Here is a 16,987-nt window from a genome sequence, read left to right on the forward strand (position 1 = left end):
CGTGGTGTGAGTGGCTCTGGTGGTGCACGTGGTGCACGTGGTGTGAGTGGCTCCGGTGGTGCACGTGGTGTGAGTGGCTCTGGTGGTGCACGTGGTGTGAGTGGCTCTGGTGGTGCACGTGGTGTGAGTGGCTCCGGTGGTGCACGTGGTGTGAGTGGCTCTGGTGGTGCACGTGGTGCACGTGGTGTGAGTGGCTCTGGTGGTGGACGTGGTGTGAGTGGCTCCGGTGGTGCACGTGGTGTGAGTGGCTCCGGTGGTGCACGTGGTGTGAGTGGCTCTGGTGGTGCACGTGGTGTGAGTGGCTCCGGTGGTGCACGTGGTGTGAGTAGCTCTGGTGGTGCACGTGGTGCACGTGGTGTGAGTGTCTCCGGTGGTGCACGTGGTGTGAGTGGCTCTGGTGGTGCACGTGGTGTGAGTGGCTCCGGTGGTGCACGTGTTGTGAGTGGCTCTGGTGGTGCAAGTGGTGTGAGTGGCTCCGGTGGTGCACGTGGTGTGAGTGGCTCTGGTGGTGCACGTGGTGCACGTGGTGTGAGTGGCTCTGGTGGTGCACGTGGTGTGAGTGGCTCTGGTGGTGCACGTGGTGTGAGTGGCTCCGGTGGTGCACGTGGTGTGAGTAGCTCTGGTGGTGCACGTGGTGCACGTGGTGTGAGTGTCTCCGGTGGTGCACGTGGTGTGAGTGGCTCTGGTGGTGCACGTGGTGTGAGTGGCTCTGGTGGTGCACGTGGTGTGAGTGGCTCTGGTGGTGCACGTGGTGCACGTGGTGTGAGTGGCTCTGGTGGTGGACGTGGTGTGAGTGGCTCTGGTGGTGCACGTGGTGTGAGTGGCTCTGGTGGTGCACGTGGTGTGAGTGGCTCTGGTGGTGCACGTGGTGTGAGTGGCTCTGGTGGTGCACGTGGTGTGAGTGGCTCTGGTGGTGCACGTGGTGCACGTGGTGTGAGTGGCTCTGGTGGTGCACGTGGTGTGAGTGGCTCTGGTGGTGCACGTGGTGTGAGTGGCTCTGGTGGTGCACGTGGTGTGAGTGGCTCCGGTGGTGCACGTGGTGTGAGTGGCTCCGGTGGTGCACGTAGTGTGAGTGGCTCCGGTGGTGCACGTGGTGTGAGTAGCTCTGGTGGTGCACGTGGTGTGAGTGGCTCTGGTGGTGCACGTGGTGTGAGTGGCTCCGGTGGTGCACGTGGTGTGAGTGGCTCCGGTGGTGCACGTGGTGTGAGTGGCTCCGGTGGTGCACGTGGTGTGAGTAGCTCTGGTGGTGCACGTGGTGTGAGTGGTGTGAGTGGCTTTGGTGGTGCACGTGGAGTGAGTGGCTCTGTTGGTGCACGTGGTGTGAGTGGCTCTGGTGGTGCACGTGGTGTGAGTGGCTCTGGTGGCGCACGTGGTGTGAGTGGCTCTGGTGGTGCACGTGGTGCACGTAGTTTGAGTGGCTCGGGTGGTGCACGTGGTGTGAGTGGCTCTGGTGGTGCACGTAGTGTGAGTGGCTCTGGTGGTGCACGTGGTGTGAGTGGCTCTGGTGGTGCACGTGGTGTGAGTGGCTCTGGTGGTGCACGTGGTGTGAGTGGCTCTGGTGGTGCACGTGGTGCACGTGGTGCACGTGGTGTGAGTGGCTCCGGCGGTGCACGTGGTGTGAGTGGCTCTGGTGGTGCACGTGGTGTGCACGTGGCTCCGGTAGATTTGTTCCAGCGGCACCACCACCGGCGGCGGTTCCGCGCGGCGGTTCCGGCGGTGGTCCTGGTGCGTGCGGCACCTCGTCGTTGTCCGACTTGCTGATCAGCTTCCACTCCTCCGTGATGTGCTCCAGGTCAATGGAGGCAAGCGGCAGCCGCACCTCGCCTATGATGTCGTGCTTGGAGAAGCGGTTGAAGTCATAAACGACGAAGAGCAGGGTGCGGTTCGCGGTCTCCGCCGGGATGACCTGCGACAGCAAACCGCGGGCGACCGAGCAGAAGAAGTCGTCACGTGCGCACGCACGCAGAGGCACAGGTACACAGACGTGCGGACGCACACACACAGATACACACAGATACACACAGACACACACACAGACACACACACAGACACACACACAGACACACACACAGACACACACACAGACACACACAGACACACACAGACACACACAGACACACACACAGACACACACACAGACACACACACAGATACACACAGAGACACACACAGACACACACACAGACACAGACACACACAGACACACAGACACACACACAGACACACACACAGACACACACACACACAGACACACAGACACACACAGACACACAGACACACACACAGACACACACAGACACACACACAGACAGACACACACACACACGCAGACGCACACAAAGATCCCCCGTACACTCTTAACAGACTGTTGGGGCAAGTGCTGTTAGCGAGCAGCACCTATGAAGGCCGGAATGGCACACGACGGGGGTTGGTTGGACAGCACCACGCCCGGCCGCCTTTGTCTGCCAAGCGGCGATGATTTTACACACCGCTACACCAGGTACTCATTTGAGGCTGAGTCGACTTAGGGGAGGCCCGGGACCGGTTCATATGATCGTCATGGGTGGTGTTGGCCGTGAGCGGGAATCTAACTCAGGTCGCCAGTGTTCGTAGCGCAGACACACACACAGACACACAGACACACAGACATACACACACACGCACAGACACACACACACATACACACAGACACATACACACACACACAGACACACAGACACACACACAGACACACACACACAGACACACACACATACACACAGACACACACACAGACACACACACAGACACATACACACAGACACACACACTCTCTCTGTCGCTCCTCACCCTGAAGATGAACTTCTCGTTGAAGGTGGGGTTGAGGTCGTTCCTCTTCACCTTGGTCTCCTTCTTGTTCTGCTTGTCCGGCAGAACCATCACCACCACGTACGGCTCCGACTTGCCGTTCCTGTCCATGGCCGGGAGGTCCTCCGCCTTCAAAACCTCCACCTGCAACTGTGGTGGTGGTCGTGGTGGTCGTGGTGGTGGTGGTCGTGGTGGTGGTGGTGGTCGTTGTGGTGGTGGTCGTGGTGGTGGTGGTCGTGGTGGTGGTCGTGGTGGTGGTCGTGGTAGTGGTGGTGGTCGTGGTGGTGGTGATGGTGGTCGTGATGGTGGTGGTGGTCGTGGTGGTGTTCGTTGTGGTGGTAGTCGCGGTGGTGGTCGTGGTGGTGGTGGTCGTGGTGGTCGTGGTGGTCGTGGTGGTGGTGGTCGTGGTGGTCGTGGTGGTGGTGGTGGTGGTGGTGGTCGTGGTGGTGGTGGTCGTGGTGGTGGTGGTCGTGGTGGTGGTGGTGGTGGTGGTCGTGGTGGTGGTGGTCGTGGTGGTGGTCGTGGTGGTGGTGGTGATGTTGGTTGTGGTGATGGTAGTCATGGTGGTGGTGGTCGTGGTGGTGGTGGTCGTGGTGGTAGTGGTGGTGGTTGTGGTGATGGTAGTCGTGGTGGTGGTGGTCGTGATGGTGGTGGTGGTCGTGGTGGTGTTCGTTGTGGTGGTAGTCGCGGTGGTGGTCGTGGTGGTGGTGGTCGTGGTGGTCGTGGTGGTGGTGGTGGTCGTGGTGGTCGTGGTGGTGGTGGTGGTCGTGGTGGTCGTGGTGGTGGTGGTGGTGGTGGTGGTCGTGGTGGTGGTGGTCGTGGTGGTGGTGGTCGTGGTGGTGGTGGTGGTGGTGGTCGTGGTGGTGGTGGTCGTGGTGGTGGTGGTCGTGGTGGTGGTGGTGGTCATGGTGGTGGTGGTGGTCGTGGTGGTGGTCGTGGTGGTGGTGGTGATGTTGGTTGTGGTGATGGTAGTCATGGTGGTGGTGGTCGTGGTGGTGGTGGTCGTGGTGGTAGTGGTGGTGGTTGTGGTGGTGGTGGTCGTGGTGATGTTGGTTGTGGTGGTGGTGGTAGTCGTGGTGGTGGTAGTCGTGGTGGTGTTGGTTGTGGTGGTGGTGGTAGTCGTGGTGGTGTTGGTTGTGGTGGTGGTGGTGGTAGTCGTGGTGGTGTTGATCGTGGTGGTGGTGGTTGAGCGAGAAGGAGAGTGACGGCATCAGAATCATCACAAACTGGAGGAGGAAGAGCGGTGAGGGAGGATTTGATGAGGAGGGAGGAGTGGGGGGTGGGAGGAGGGATGGATGTGGAGGAGGTGAGGTGGGAGGAGGGGGTGGAGGAGTGTTTCACCTGGGCGTTGGGTGCGTCGTACGAGATGGAGTACTGCAGCCGGCCCCGGAACTGAGAATCTTCAATGCCTCCGCTGGCGCTGGAATCACGGCCACCGCCGCCGCCGCCGCCGCCGCCCTTACCCTGCCAATGTAGGATCATCATCATCATCATCGTCAACATCATCATCATCATCGTCACCCTCATCATCATCAACATCATCATCGTCATCATCATCATCACCATCACCCTCAACATCATTACCATCATCATCATTACCATCATCATCATCATCACCCTCAACATCATTACCATCATTATCATAGTCGTAATCATCGTCATCGCCCTCATCATCTTCGTCGACATCATCATCATCATCATCACCCTCATCATCATCAACATCATCATCGTCATCATCATGATCATCGTCGACATCATGATCATCATCACCCTCATCATCGTCATCACCTACATTGTCATCACCCTCATCATCGCCGTTGACATCATCATCATCGTCATCAACCTCATCATCATCAACATCATCATCGTCATCGTTACCATCATCATCGTCGACATCATGATCATCATCACCCTCATCATCGCCGTCGACATGATCATCATCACCCTCATCATCATTACCATCATCATCATCATCATCGTCGACATCATGATCATCATCACCCTCATCATCGTCGTCATCATCATCATCATCACCCTCATCATCATTACCATCGTCACCGTCACCGCCATCGTCACCGCCACCGTCACCGCCATCGTCACCATCATCATCACCGTCACCGCCATCATCATCGTCATCGTCATCGTCACCACCATCATCACTGTCACCGCCATCGTCACCACCATCGTCAGCGTCACCGTCACCGCCATCGTCACCACCATCATCACCGTCACCGCCATCATCATCGACATCATCACCACCATCATCATCGTCATCATCACCACCATCGTCACCGTCATCGCCACCGCCATCATCATTGTCACCGCCATCGTCACCGTCACCGCCATCGTCACCGCCATCATCATCACCGTCACCACCATCGTCACCACCATCATCAACGTCACCGCCATCGTCACCGCCATCATCAACGTCACCGCCATCGTCACCGCCATCGTCACCATCACCGCCATCATCATCGTCATCGTCATCGTCACCACCATCGTCACCACCATCGTCACCGTCACCACCATCGTCACCACCATCATCAACGTCACTGCCATAGTCACCGTCACCACCATCGTCACCACCATCGTCACCACCATCGTCACCGCCATCATCATCACCACCATCATCATCATCATCATCACCGTCACCGCCATCGTCACCGCCATCATCACCGTCACCGCCATCGTCACCGCCATCATCACCGTCACCGCCATAGTCATCATCACCACCATCGTCACCACCATCGTCACCGCCATCATCATCTTAGTCATCGTCACTGTCACCGCCACCGTCACCGCCATCGTCACCACCATCATCAACGTCACAGCCATCGTCACCGTCACCACCATCGTCAACACCATCATCAACGTCACCGCCATCGTCACCGTCACCTCCATCGTTATCGTCACCGTCACCACCATCATCACCGTCACCGCCATCATCATCGTCATCGTCACCGCCATCGTCACCACCATCATCACCGTCACCACCATCGTCACCACCATCATCAACGTCACCACCATCGTCACCGTCACCACCATCGTCACCACCATCATCAACGTCACCGCCATCGTCATCGTCACCGCCATCGTCACCACCATCATCACCGTCACCGTCACCACCACCGTCACCACCATCATCACCGTCACCGCCATCGTCACCACCATCATCAACGTCACAGCCATCGTCACCGTCACCACCATCGTCAACACCATCATCAACGTCACCGCCATCGTCACCGTCACCTCCATCGTTATCGTCACCGTCACCACCATCATCACCGTCACCGCCATCATCATCGTCATCGTCACCGCCATCGTCACCACCATCATCACCGTCACCACCATCGTCACCACCATCATCAACGTCACCACCATCGTCACCGTCACCACCATCGTCACCACCATCATCAACGTCACCGCCATCGTCATCGTCACCGCCATCGTCACCACCATCATCACCGTCACCGTCACCACCACCGTCACCACCATCATCAACGTCACCGCCATCGTCACCGCCACCGCACCGTCACCGTCACCGTCACGATAACGACCACCAGCGCTGCAGCCATCGCTATTCCTACCGTCAGCACAGTGGAGAGGGTGAGCCCGCTCCCTGCGGGGCTAGTCACTTAGTGGGCGGGGCTGTCACGAGTGGGCGGGGCTATTGTGAGAGGGCGGGGGGGGGCTGTCAGGAGTGGGCGGGGCTATTGGGAGTAGGCAGGGCTATTAGAAGTGGGCGGGGCTGCTGGGAGTGGGCGAGGGCATATTAGGAGCAGGTGGGGGAATTAGGAGTGGGCGTGGCTACCAGGGGTAGGCGGGGCTATTAGGGGTGGGCTCGGCTATCAGGAGTGGGCGGGGCTTGCTAGCGAGCACGCCTCCCTGCTCTGGCCCTGCGTGAGTGTCCTGTGGTTGTCACGTGGTTGTCACGTGGTTGTCACATGGGTGTGTCCCGCGGCTGTAAAGTGGTTGTCACGTGGCTGTCACGTGGGTGTCACGTGGTTGTCACGTGGTTGGCACGTGGCTGTCACGTGGTTGTCACGTGGTTGTCACGTGGGTGTCACGTGGTTGTCCCGTGGCTGTCACGTGGTTGTCCCGTGGTTGTCCCGTGGTTGTCACGTGGCTGTCACGTGGGCGTCACGTGGGTGTCACGTGAGTGTCACGTGGTTGTCCCGTGGTTATCACGTGGCTGTCACGTGGTTGCCCCGTGGTTGTTACGTAGGTGTCACGTAGGTGTCCCGTAGGTGTCCCGTGGTTGTCCCGTGGTTGTCACGTGGCTGTCACGTGGCTGTCACGTGGCTGTCACGTGGTTGTCACGTAGGTGTGTCACGTGGTTGTCATGTAGGTGTGTCACGTGGTTGTCACGTGGTTGTCATGTAGGTGTGTCACGTGGTTGTCACGTGGGTGTGTCACGTGGCTGTCACGTGGCTGTCACGTGGCTGTCACATGGCTGTCACGTAGGTGTGTCACGTGGGTGTGTCACGTGGCTGTGTCACGTGGCTGTGTCACGTGGGTGTGTCACGCGGGTGTGTCACGCGGGTGTGTCACGCGGTTGTGTCACGCGGCTGTGTCCCGCGGCTGTCCCGGTGAACCCCTCCCTCCGCTAGATCGGCGAGGCCGTCGTGGGTGGCCGGACCCTCACCTTGCCGCCTCCGCCGCCCTTGCCGCCGCCGCCCTTGCCGCCGCCGCCGCCATTGATGAGAGCCCCAGCCTTCTTCTTCTTCTTCTCCTCCTTCTTACGGCAGCAGCAGCAGCGGCAGATGCAGACGATGATGCACAGCAGCACGAGGCCCCCTCCCACACACATGGCGATCAGGGCCCATTGAGGGACTGGGGGTCAGGGTGGGGTGGGGGGGGGGGGTGAGGGAGGGGGGGGTGGGTGGATGCGCAAAGGGTTAGGGGGTTCGATCCCGACCCTGACGATGCCTGCTGCTGTATATTTAGAGTCTGCGTCTCTCTCTCATCATCATCATCACGGTGGCTAGGAGATGTTGACTACCTCGCCTGGTATACAGGAGGTCGTGGGTTCGATCCCGACCCTGACGATGCCTGCTGCTGCTGCTGCTGTAGATTTGGAGTCTGCGTCTCTCTCTCTCTCATCATCATCATCATCACGGTGGCTAGGAGATGTTGACTACCTCGCCGGGTCTACAGGAGGTCGTGGGTTCGATCCCGACCCTGACGATGCCTGCTGCTGCTGCTGTAGATTTGGAGTCTGAGTCTCTCTCCCTCATCATCATCGTCACAGTGGCTATGAGATGTTGACTACCTGGCCGGGTCTACAGGAGGTCGTGGGTTCGATCCTGACCCTGACGATGCCTGCTGCTGTATATTCGGAGTCTGTGTCTCTCTCTCATCATCACAGTGGCTAGGAGATGTTGACTACCTCGCTGGGTCTACAGGAGGTCTGTGTCTCTCTCTCATCATCATCACGGTGGCTAGGAGATGTTGACTACCTCGCTGGGTCTACAGGAGGTCTGTGTCTCTCTCTCATCATCATCACAGTGGCTATGAGATGTTGACTACCTCGCCTGGTCTACAGGAGGTCTGTGTCTCTCTCATCATCATCACGGTGGCTATGAGATGTTGACTACCTCGCTTGGTCTACAGGAGGTCTGTGTCTCTCTCTCATCATCATCATCACGATGGCTAGGAAATGTTGACTACCTCGCCGGGTATACAGGAGGTCGTGGGTTCGATCCCGACCCTGACGATGCCTGCTGCTGCTGCTGCTGTATATTTAGAGTCTGCGTCTCTCTCTCTCATCATCATCATCATCACTAAGGTGGCTAGGAGATGTTGACTACCTCGCCGGGTCTACAGGAGGTCGTGGGTTCGATCCCGACCCTGACGATGCCTGCTGCTGCTGTAGATTTGGAGTCTGAGTCTTTCTCCCTCATCATCATCATCACGGTGGCTAGGAGATGTTGACTACCTCGCCTGGTATACAGGAGGTCGTGGGTTCGATCCCGACCCTGACGATGCCTGCTGCTGCTGCTGCTGTAGATTTGGAGTCTGAGTCTTTCTCCCTCATCATCATCATCACGGTGGCTAGGAGATGTTGACTACCTCGCCTGGTATACAGGAGGTCGTGGGTTCGATCCTGACCCTGACGATGCCTGCTGCTGCTGCTGTAGATTTGGAGTCTGAGTCTCTCTCTCTCATCATCATCACTAAGGTGGCTAGGAGATGTTGACTACCTCGCCGGGTCTACAGGAGGTCGTGGGTTCGATCCTGACCCTGACGATGCCTGCTGCTGTATATTCGGAGTCTGTGTCTCTCTCTCATCATCACAGTGGCTAGGAGATGTTGACTACATCGCTGGGTCTACAGGAGGTCTGTCTCTCTCTCATCATCATCATCATCACAGTGGCTAGGAGATGTTGACTACCTCGCCTAGTCTACAGGAGGTCTGTGTCTCTCTCATCATCATCATCATCACGGTGGCTATGAGATGTTGACTACCTCGCCGGATCTACAGGAGGTCGTGGGTTCGATCCTGACCCTGACGATGCCTGCTGCTGTATATTTGGAGTCTGTGTCTCTCTCTCATCATCACGGTGGCTATGAGATGTTGACTACCTCGCCTGGTCTACAGGAGGTCTGTGTCTCTCTCTCATCATCACAGTGGCTAGGAGATGTTGACTACCTCGCTGGGTATACAGGAGGTATGTGTCTCTCTCAGCATCATCACAGTGGCTATGAGATGTTGACTACCTCGCCTGGTATACAGGAGGTCTGTGTCTCTCTCATCATCATCACGGTGGCTATGAGATGTTGACTACCTCGCCTGGTCTACAGGAGGTCTGTGTCTCTCTCTCATCATCATCATCATCACAGTGGCTATAAGATGTTGACTACCTCGCCTGGGTCTACAGGAGGTCTGTGTGTCTCTCTCATCATCATCACAGTGGCTATGAGATGTTGACTACCTCGCCTGGTATACAGGAGGTCTGTGTCTCTCATCATCATCATCATCATCACAGTGGCTATGAGATGTTGACTACCTCGCCTGGTGTGCAGGAGGTCGTGGGTTCTATACCGACCCTGACGACAGCCACGGGACACTCACGCAGTGCCAGAGCAGGGAGGCGCCCTCGCTAGCGAGCCCCGCCCACTCCTAGCAGCCCCGCCCACTTTTAAAAAAACCTCGCCCACTTCTCATAGCCCCGCCCACTCCTGATTTCTATTGTTTACCCTTTCGATCGAGAGCGCACCGATTGGATGATGGCAGAGCCACAGCCAATCAACATCAATCAAACTCTGCCCACCGATTGAATGATGGCAGAGCCACAGCCAATCAGCATCAATCAAACTCTGCCCACTGAGTGGATGATAGCCACAGCCAATCAACATCAATCAAACTCTGCCCACCGATTGGATGATGGCAGAGCCACAGCCAGTCAACATCAATCAAACTCTGCCCACCGATTGGATGATGGCAGAGCCATAGCCAATCAACATCAATCAAACTCTGCCCACTGATTGGATGATAGCAGAGCCACAGTCAATCAGCATCAATCAAACTCTGCCCACCGATTGGATGATGGCAGAGCCACAGCCAATCAGCATCAATCAAACTCTGCCCACTGAGTGGATGATAGCCACAGCCAATCAACATCAATAAAACTCTGCCCACCGATTGGATGATGGCAGAGCCACAGCCAATCAACATCAATCAAACTCTGCCCACCGATTGGATGATGGCAGAGCCACAGCCAATCAACATCAATCAAACTCTGCCCACTGATTGGATGATAGCAGTGCCACAGCCAATCAGCATCAATCAAACTCTGCCCACTGATTGGATGACAGCCACAGCCAATCAACATCAATCAAACTCTGCCCCGTGAGTGGATGACAGCCACAGCCAATCAACATCAATCAAACTCTGCCCACTGAGTGGACGATGGCAGAGCCACAGCCAATCAACATCAATCAAACTCTGCCCACCGATTGGATGATGGCAGAGCCACAGCCAATCAACATCAATCAAACTCTGCCCACCGATTGGATGATGGCAGAGCCACAGCCAATCAGCATCAATCAAACTCTGCCCACTGATTGGATGACAGCCACAGCCAATCAACATCAATCAAACTCTGCCCACTGAGCGGATGACAGCAGAGCCACAGCCAATCAACGTCAATCAAACTCTGCCCACTGAGCGGATGACAGCAGAGCCACAGCCAATCAACGTCAATCAAACTCTGCCACCCACTGTTGTAGATAAATGGCAACTCCTTTACTGTAGAGGCGATCACGTTTTATTTCGGGCTATCCAGGAGCAAACATTTGTTTGGTTTAAGCACCGCGTGCGTGACTTGGCATACAAGTTTCCAAGAATAACGACACACGACCGTTAATAGATGATTAATTTAGGCTTGATGGGATAGTGTATAGTGTAGTAGTATACACTACACTATACACTACACTACTATACACTACACTACTATACACTACACTACTATACACTACACTACTATACTATACACTACATTACTATACACTACACTACTATACACTACACTACTATACACTACACTACTATACACTACTATACACTACATTACTATACACTACACTATACATTACACTACACTAAACACTACTATACACTACACTATACACTACACTACTATACGCTACACTACTATACACTACACTACTATACACTACACTACTATACACTACACTACTATACACTACACTACTATACACTACTATACACTACACTACTATACACTACACTAAACACTACTATACACTACACTATACACTACACTACTATACACTACACTACTATACACTACACTATACACTACACTACTATACACTACACTATACACTACACTTTTGGTTCGCCATCGAACAAAAACGGTGGTCACCGCGTCATCGCACGGTGCTTCCAGATGTGCTGCTGCTTCTGCGGCCGTCTGGAACGCTCTTCCTTCCGATATGAGGAAGCAACTTTTACATCATCGTCGTCATTTAGATTGACGAACTCATTTCTTTAGCACTGCTGCTGCTGCTAGCTGCTGGCTGTTGTTGTTGTTGTTGTGTTGGTTTGTTGTTCCTCACCCCGGCACCTCTGTGTTAGCCACGGCCCGGGCTACGCACAGCGGTGCAAAACTAATAACAAGTTCAAGACGCGTACAAGTGTATGGCAGGAGTGAGTGACGTCACGTCAAGCTCGCCCTCTGGAACGATGACGTCACGGACGGTGACGTCATGCACAGGGGCGCCGCGGGACGGTGACGTCACGTCCCCCAGGGGGGATTTAAGCCGGAACCCGTCACGGGTTCAGGGTCTTCATGGAGGGTCCGGGAAAGTGAAGGGTGGAAGTCGGGGAAATTGGCACCAGGCTAGAGTAGTCTGTGGGTGTGCTAGGGGCCTCCCCCAGTACCTCTATCCCTGAGGGAGCGATGGGACCCCAGGGTAGGGGGGAAATTGGCACCAGGCTAGAGTAGTCTGTGGGTGTGCTAGGGACCTCCCCAGTACCCTTCCCCCGGGGGAGCGATGGGACCCCAGGGTAGGGGGAAATTGGCACCAGGCTAGAGTAGTCTGTGGGTGTGCTAGGGACCTCCCAGTACCTCTACCCCTGAGGGAGCGATGGGACCCCAGGGTAGGAGAGAATTAGCACCAGGCTAGGGTAGCCTGTGGGTGTGCTAGGGGCCTCCCCAGTACCTCTACCCATGAGGGAGCGATGGCACCCCGGGGTAAGGGGGAAATTGACACCAGGCTAGGGTAGCCTGCGGGTGTGCTAGGGACCTCCCCAGTACCCTTACCTTGGGGGGAGCGATGGGACCCCGGGGTAAGGGGGAAATTGGCACCAAGCTAGAGTAGTCTGTGGGTGTGCTAGGGGCCTCCCCCAGTACCCATCCCCCGGGGGAGTGATGGGACCCAGGGTAGGGGGAAATTGACACCAGGCTAGAGTAGCCTGTGGGTGTGCTAGGGACCTCCCCAGTACCCTTCCCCTGGGGGGAGCGATGGGACCCTGGGGTAAGGGGGAAATTGGCACCAGGCTAGGGTAGCCTGCGGGTGTGCTAGGGACCTCCCCAGTACCCTTACCTTGGGGAGAGCGATGGGACTCAGGGTAGGGGGGAAATTGGCACCAGGCTAGAGTAGCCTGTGGGTGTGCTAGGGACCTCCCCAGTACCTCTACCCCTGAGGGAGCGATGGGACCCCAGGGTACGGGTAAACTGGCACCAGGCTAGGGTAGCCTGCGGGTGTGCTAGGGACCTCCCCCAGTACCTCTACCCCTGGGGGAGCGATGGGACTCAGGGTAGGGGGGAAATTGGCACCAGGCTAGAGTAGCCTGTGGGTGTGCTAGGGGCCTCCCCCAGTACCCTTACCTTGGGGGGAGCAATGGGACCCCGGGGTAGGGGGGAAATTGGCACCAGGCTAGAGTAGCCTGTGGGTGTGCTAGGGGCCTCCCCAGTACCTCTACCCCTGGGGGAGCGATGGGACTCAGGGTAGGGGGAAATTGACACCAAGCTAGAGTAGTCTGTGGGTGTGCTAGGGACCTCCCCAGTACCTCTACCCCTGAGGGAGCGATGGGACCCCGGGGTAAGGGGGGAAATTGGCACCAGGCTAGGGTAGCCTGTGGGTGTGCTAGGGGCCTCCCCAGTACCCTTCCCCCGGGGGAGCGATGGGACTCAGGGGTAGGGGGAAATTGGCACCAGGCTAGAGTAGCCTGCGGGTGTGCTAGGGACCTCTCCAGTACCTCTACCCCTGAGGTAGCGATGGGACCCCGGGGGTAGGAGGTAATTAGCACCAGGCTAGGGTAGCCTGCGGGTGTGCTAGCGACCTCCCCCAGTAACCTTCCCGGGCTACGTAAGGTGGCGGTGGCAAAGGAGAAGTTCAATGTACGTTCAAATCACCCACGCTGACAAACGCATTTCGATAGAAATGCCGCTTGCTGTGGTTGTTCGTTGCGTCCGTTGATTATCCGTCACCCCCCGCCCAGCACCTACCGATAAGCCAGGGCCGGACTACGCGCCCGAAGGGTGACCTCGACATGCTCACGGCGATGAGACCCCGCACTCCGGCGTGTCCCTGCCGCCCTACGAGACTCGCGTCCGCTACTCACACGGCAGCTGGTCCACGATGTTGGTGATGAAGTCCTTGGCCGTGGTGCTGGCGTGCGCCGTCGACGGAGCTTTCGTGGGCCCCCCGCCATGCGCCTGGCTCGGCGGGCCGGCCGCCCGTCGCCAAAGCCGCCCGTCGCCCCGACTCGCCACCCCCATCGCTAGCGCCGCCTCCTCCTCCTCCTCTGCCTCCGCCTTCGCCTCCTCCTCCTCCTCCGCCTCCTCCTACTCCTCCGCCTCCTCCTACTCCTACTCCTCCGCCTCCTCTTCCTCCTCTGCCTCCGCCTCCTCCTACGCCTCCTCCTCCTCCTCCTCCTCCTCCGCCTCCTCCTACTCCTACTCCTACTCCTCCTCCTCCTCCTCCTACTCCTCCGCCTCCTACTCCTTCGCCTCCTACTCCTCCTACTCCTACTCCTCCTCCTCCTACTCCTCCGCCTCCTACTCCTTCGCCTCCTACTCCTCCGCCTCCGCCTCCTCCAACTCCTCCGCCTCCTCCTCCTCCTCTGCCTCCTCCTCCGCCTCCTCCTCCTCCGCCTCCTCCTCTGCCTCCTCCTCCTCCTCCTCCTCCTACTCCTCCTCCTCCTCTGCCTCCTCCTCCTCCTCCGCCTCCTCCTCCTACTCCTCCGCCTCCTCCTCCGCCTCCGCCTCCTCCTCCGCCTCCTCCTCCTCTGCCTCCTCCTCCTACTCCTCAACCGTCAACAAACACCACCCCACTCCACCTCCTCCTCCTCCTCCTACTCCTCCGCCTCCTCCTCCTCCGCCTCCTCCTCCTCCTCCTCCTCCTCCTCCTCCTCCTCCGCCTCCTCCGCCTCCTCCTCCTCAACCGTCAGCAACCACCACCCCACTCCACCTTCCCCCGGTGTGACCTTCCCCGTCCGCGCCGACCGGAGACCTTACTCTTTATTCTCTGGACGAGGTCGTCTGCTGTTTGCTGCACAAGGGTGGGGTGGTGGTGGTGGTGGTAGGAGGGGGCAAGAGGACAACAGATTTCACCCCCACCCACCAGCTCAGCTCAACCAAGTGGTGGTTTGTCACCATCATCATCATCATCATCGTCATCATCACCGTCATCGTCAACATCATCATCATCACCATCGTCATCATCGTCATCGTCAACATCGTCATCATTGTCACCATCGTCATCACCATCGTCATCGTCACCATCGTCATCATCATCATCATCAACATCGTCATCATGACCGTCATCATCACCATCGTCGTCATCATCATCATCATCGTCAACATCGTCATCATCATCACCATCGTCATCATCATCATCAACATCGTCATCATCACCATCGTCATCATCATCGTCAACATCGTCATCATCAGCACCATCATCATCATCACCATCGTCATCGTCACGTGGACATTTAAGGCAGCAAATACTCGAAACGCATAGAGACCCATAGATGCCCATAGAGACCCATGCAGACCCATAGAGACACATAGAGACACATAGAGGTCAATAGAGACCCATAGAGGTCCATAGAGACCCATAGAGACACATAGAGTCCCATAGAGTTCCATAGAGACCCATAGAGTCCCATAGAGACCCATAGAGACACATAAAGTTCCATAGAGACACATAGAGACCCATAGAGGTCCATAGAGACACATAGAAATCCATAGAGTTCCATAGAGACTAATAGAGCCATAGAGACCCATAGAGACCCGTAGATACACAAAGACCCATAGAAACCCATAGAGTTCCATAGAGACCCATAGAGACACATAGAGTCCCATAGAGACCCATAGAGACACATAGAGACCCATAGAGGTTAATAGAGACACATAGAAATCCATAGAGATCCATAGGGACTAATAGAGCCATAGAGACCCATAGAGACCCGTAGATACACAAAGACCCATAGAGACCCATAGAGACCCATAGAGTTCCATAGAGACACATAGGGACACAGAGTCCCATAGAGACACATAGAGACACATAGAGCTCCATAGAGTTTCATAGAGACCCATTAGAGACCCATGACACCCACATAGACTAATCTAAACTATATACACACACACACACAACAAAGACACGCACACACATGGACACACACACACACACGCACACACGCAGACAAAGATCCAGTATAGCCCTGACAGACTGTTGAGGCAAGTGCTGCTTTGGGTAGTACCCTGGCGTAGCGGAGCGTGGCAAACATCGCCACTGGGAGAGAGACAAAGGCGGCCGGGCTTGGCGTGCTGCTGACCACCCACCCCCTCTGTGTGTGCTACAGTGCCGGTAGCCTTCATCAGGTACTCGCTAGCAACAAAGGGAATCACGGTGGACTAGGAGATGTTGACTACCTCGCCTGGTGTACAGGAGGTCGTGGGTTCGATCCCGACACTGACGCTTGCTACTGCTGCTGCTGCTGTAGATTTGGAGCCTGCGTCTCTCTCTCTCATCATCATCATTATCACGGTGGCTAAGAGATGTTGACTACCTCGCCTGGTGTACAGGAGGTCGTGGGTTCGATCCCGACCCTGACAATGCCTGCTGCTGTAGATTTGGAGTCTGTGTCTCTCTCTCTCTCATCATTATTATCACGGTGGCTAAGAGATGTTGACTACCTCGCCTGATCTACAGGAGGTCTGTGTCTCTCTCTCTCATTATCATCATCATCATAGTGGCTAGGAGATGTTGACTACCTCGCCTGGTCTACAGGAGGTCTGTGTCTCTCTCTCTCATCATCACGGTGGCTATGAGATGTTGACTACCTCGCCTGGTATACAGGAGGTCTGTGTCTCTCTCATCATCATCATCACGGTGGCTATGAGATGTTGACTACCTCGCCTGGTATACAGGAGGTCTGTGTCTCTCTCTCATCATCATCATCATCACAGTGGCTAGGAGATGTTGACTACCTCGCCTGGTATACAGGAGGTCTGTGTCTCTCTCTCATCATCATCACGGTGGCTAAGAGATGTTGACTACCTCGCCTGGTCTACAGGAGGTCTGTGTCTCTCTCTCATCATCATCATCATCATCACGGTGGCTATGAGATGTTGACTACCTCGCCTGGTATACAGGAGGTCTG

At 56.4% G+C, this 16,987-nt stretch overlaps 1 protein-coding gene across 1 annotated transcript in view; it reads right to left on the reverse strand.

The window, feature by feature from the left end:
- LOC116958696 (synaptotagmin-1-like) overlaps positions 1-14,119 on the reverse strand; it is a 29,518-nt gene extending 15,399 nt beyond the window's left edge. The window contains exons 1-5 of the mRNA XM_032981430.2: positions 13,943-14,119; positions 7,493-7,680; positions 4,189-4,311; positions 2,830-2,997; positions 1,739-1,906 (exon numbers count right to left, since the gene is read on the reverse strand). Coding sequence (XP_032837321.1) covers positions 1,739-1,906; positions 2,830-2,997; positions 4,189-4,311; positions 7,493-7,680; positions 13,943-14,099 — 804 coding nt within the window. The 5' untranslated portion in view covers positions 14,100-14,119. The remainder of the gene's footprint in view (positions 1-1,738; positions 1,907-2,829; positions 2,998-4,188; positions 4,312-7,492; positions 7,681-13,942) is intronic.
- Positions 14,120-16,987: the final 2,868 nt, after the last annotated feature.

Source organism: Petromyzon marinus, chromosome 80, assembly GCF_048934315.1.
Source record: "Petromyzon marinus isolate PM22_M1 ecotype Great Lakes invasive population chromosome 80, UKy_Petmar_22M1.pri1.0, whole genome shotgun sequence".
In the NCBI taxonomy this organism is placed as follows: Eukaryota; Metazoa; Chordata; class Hyperoartia; order Petromyzontiformes; family Petromyzontidae; genus Petromyzon; species Petromyzon marinus.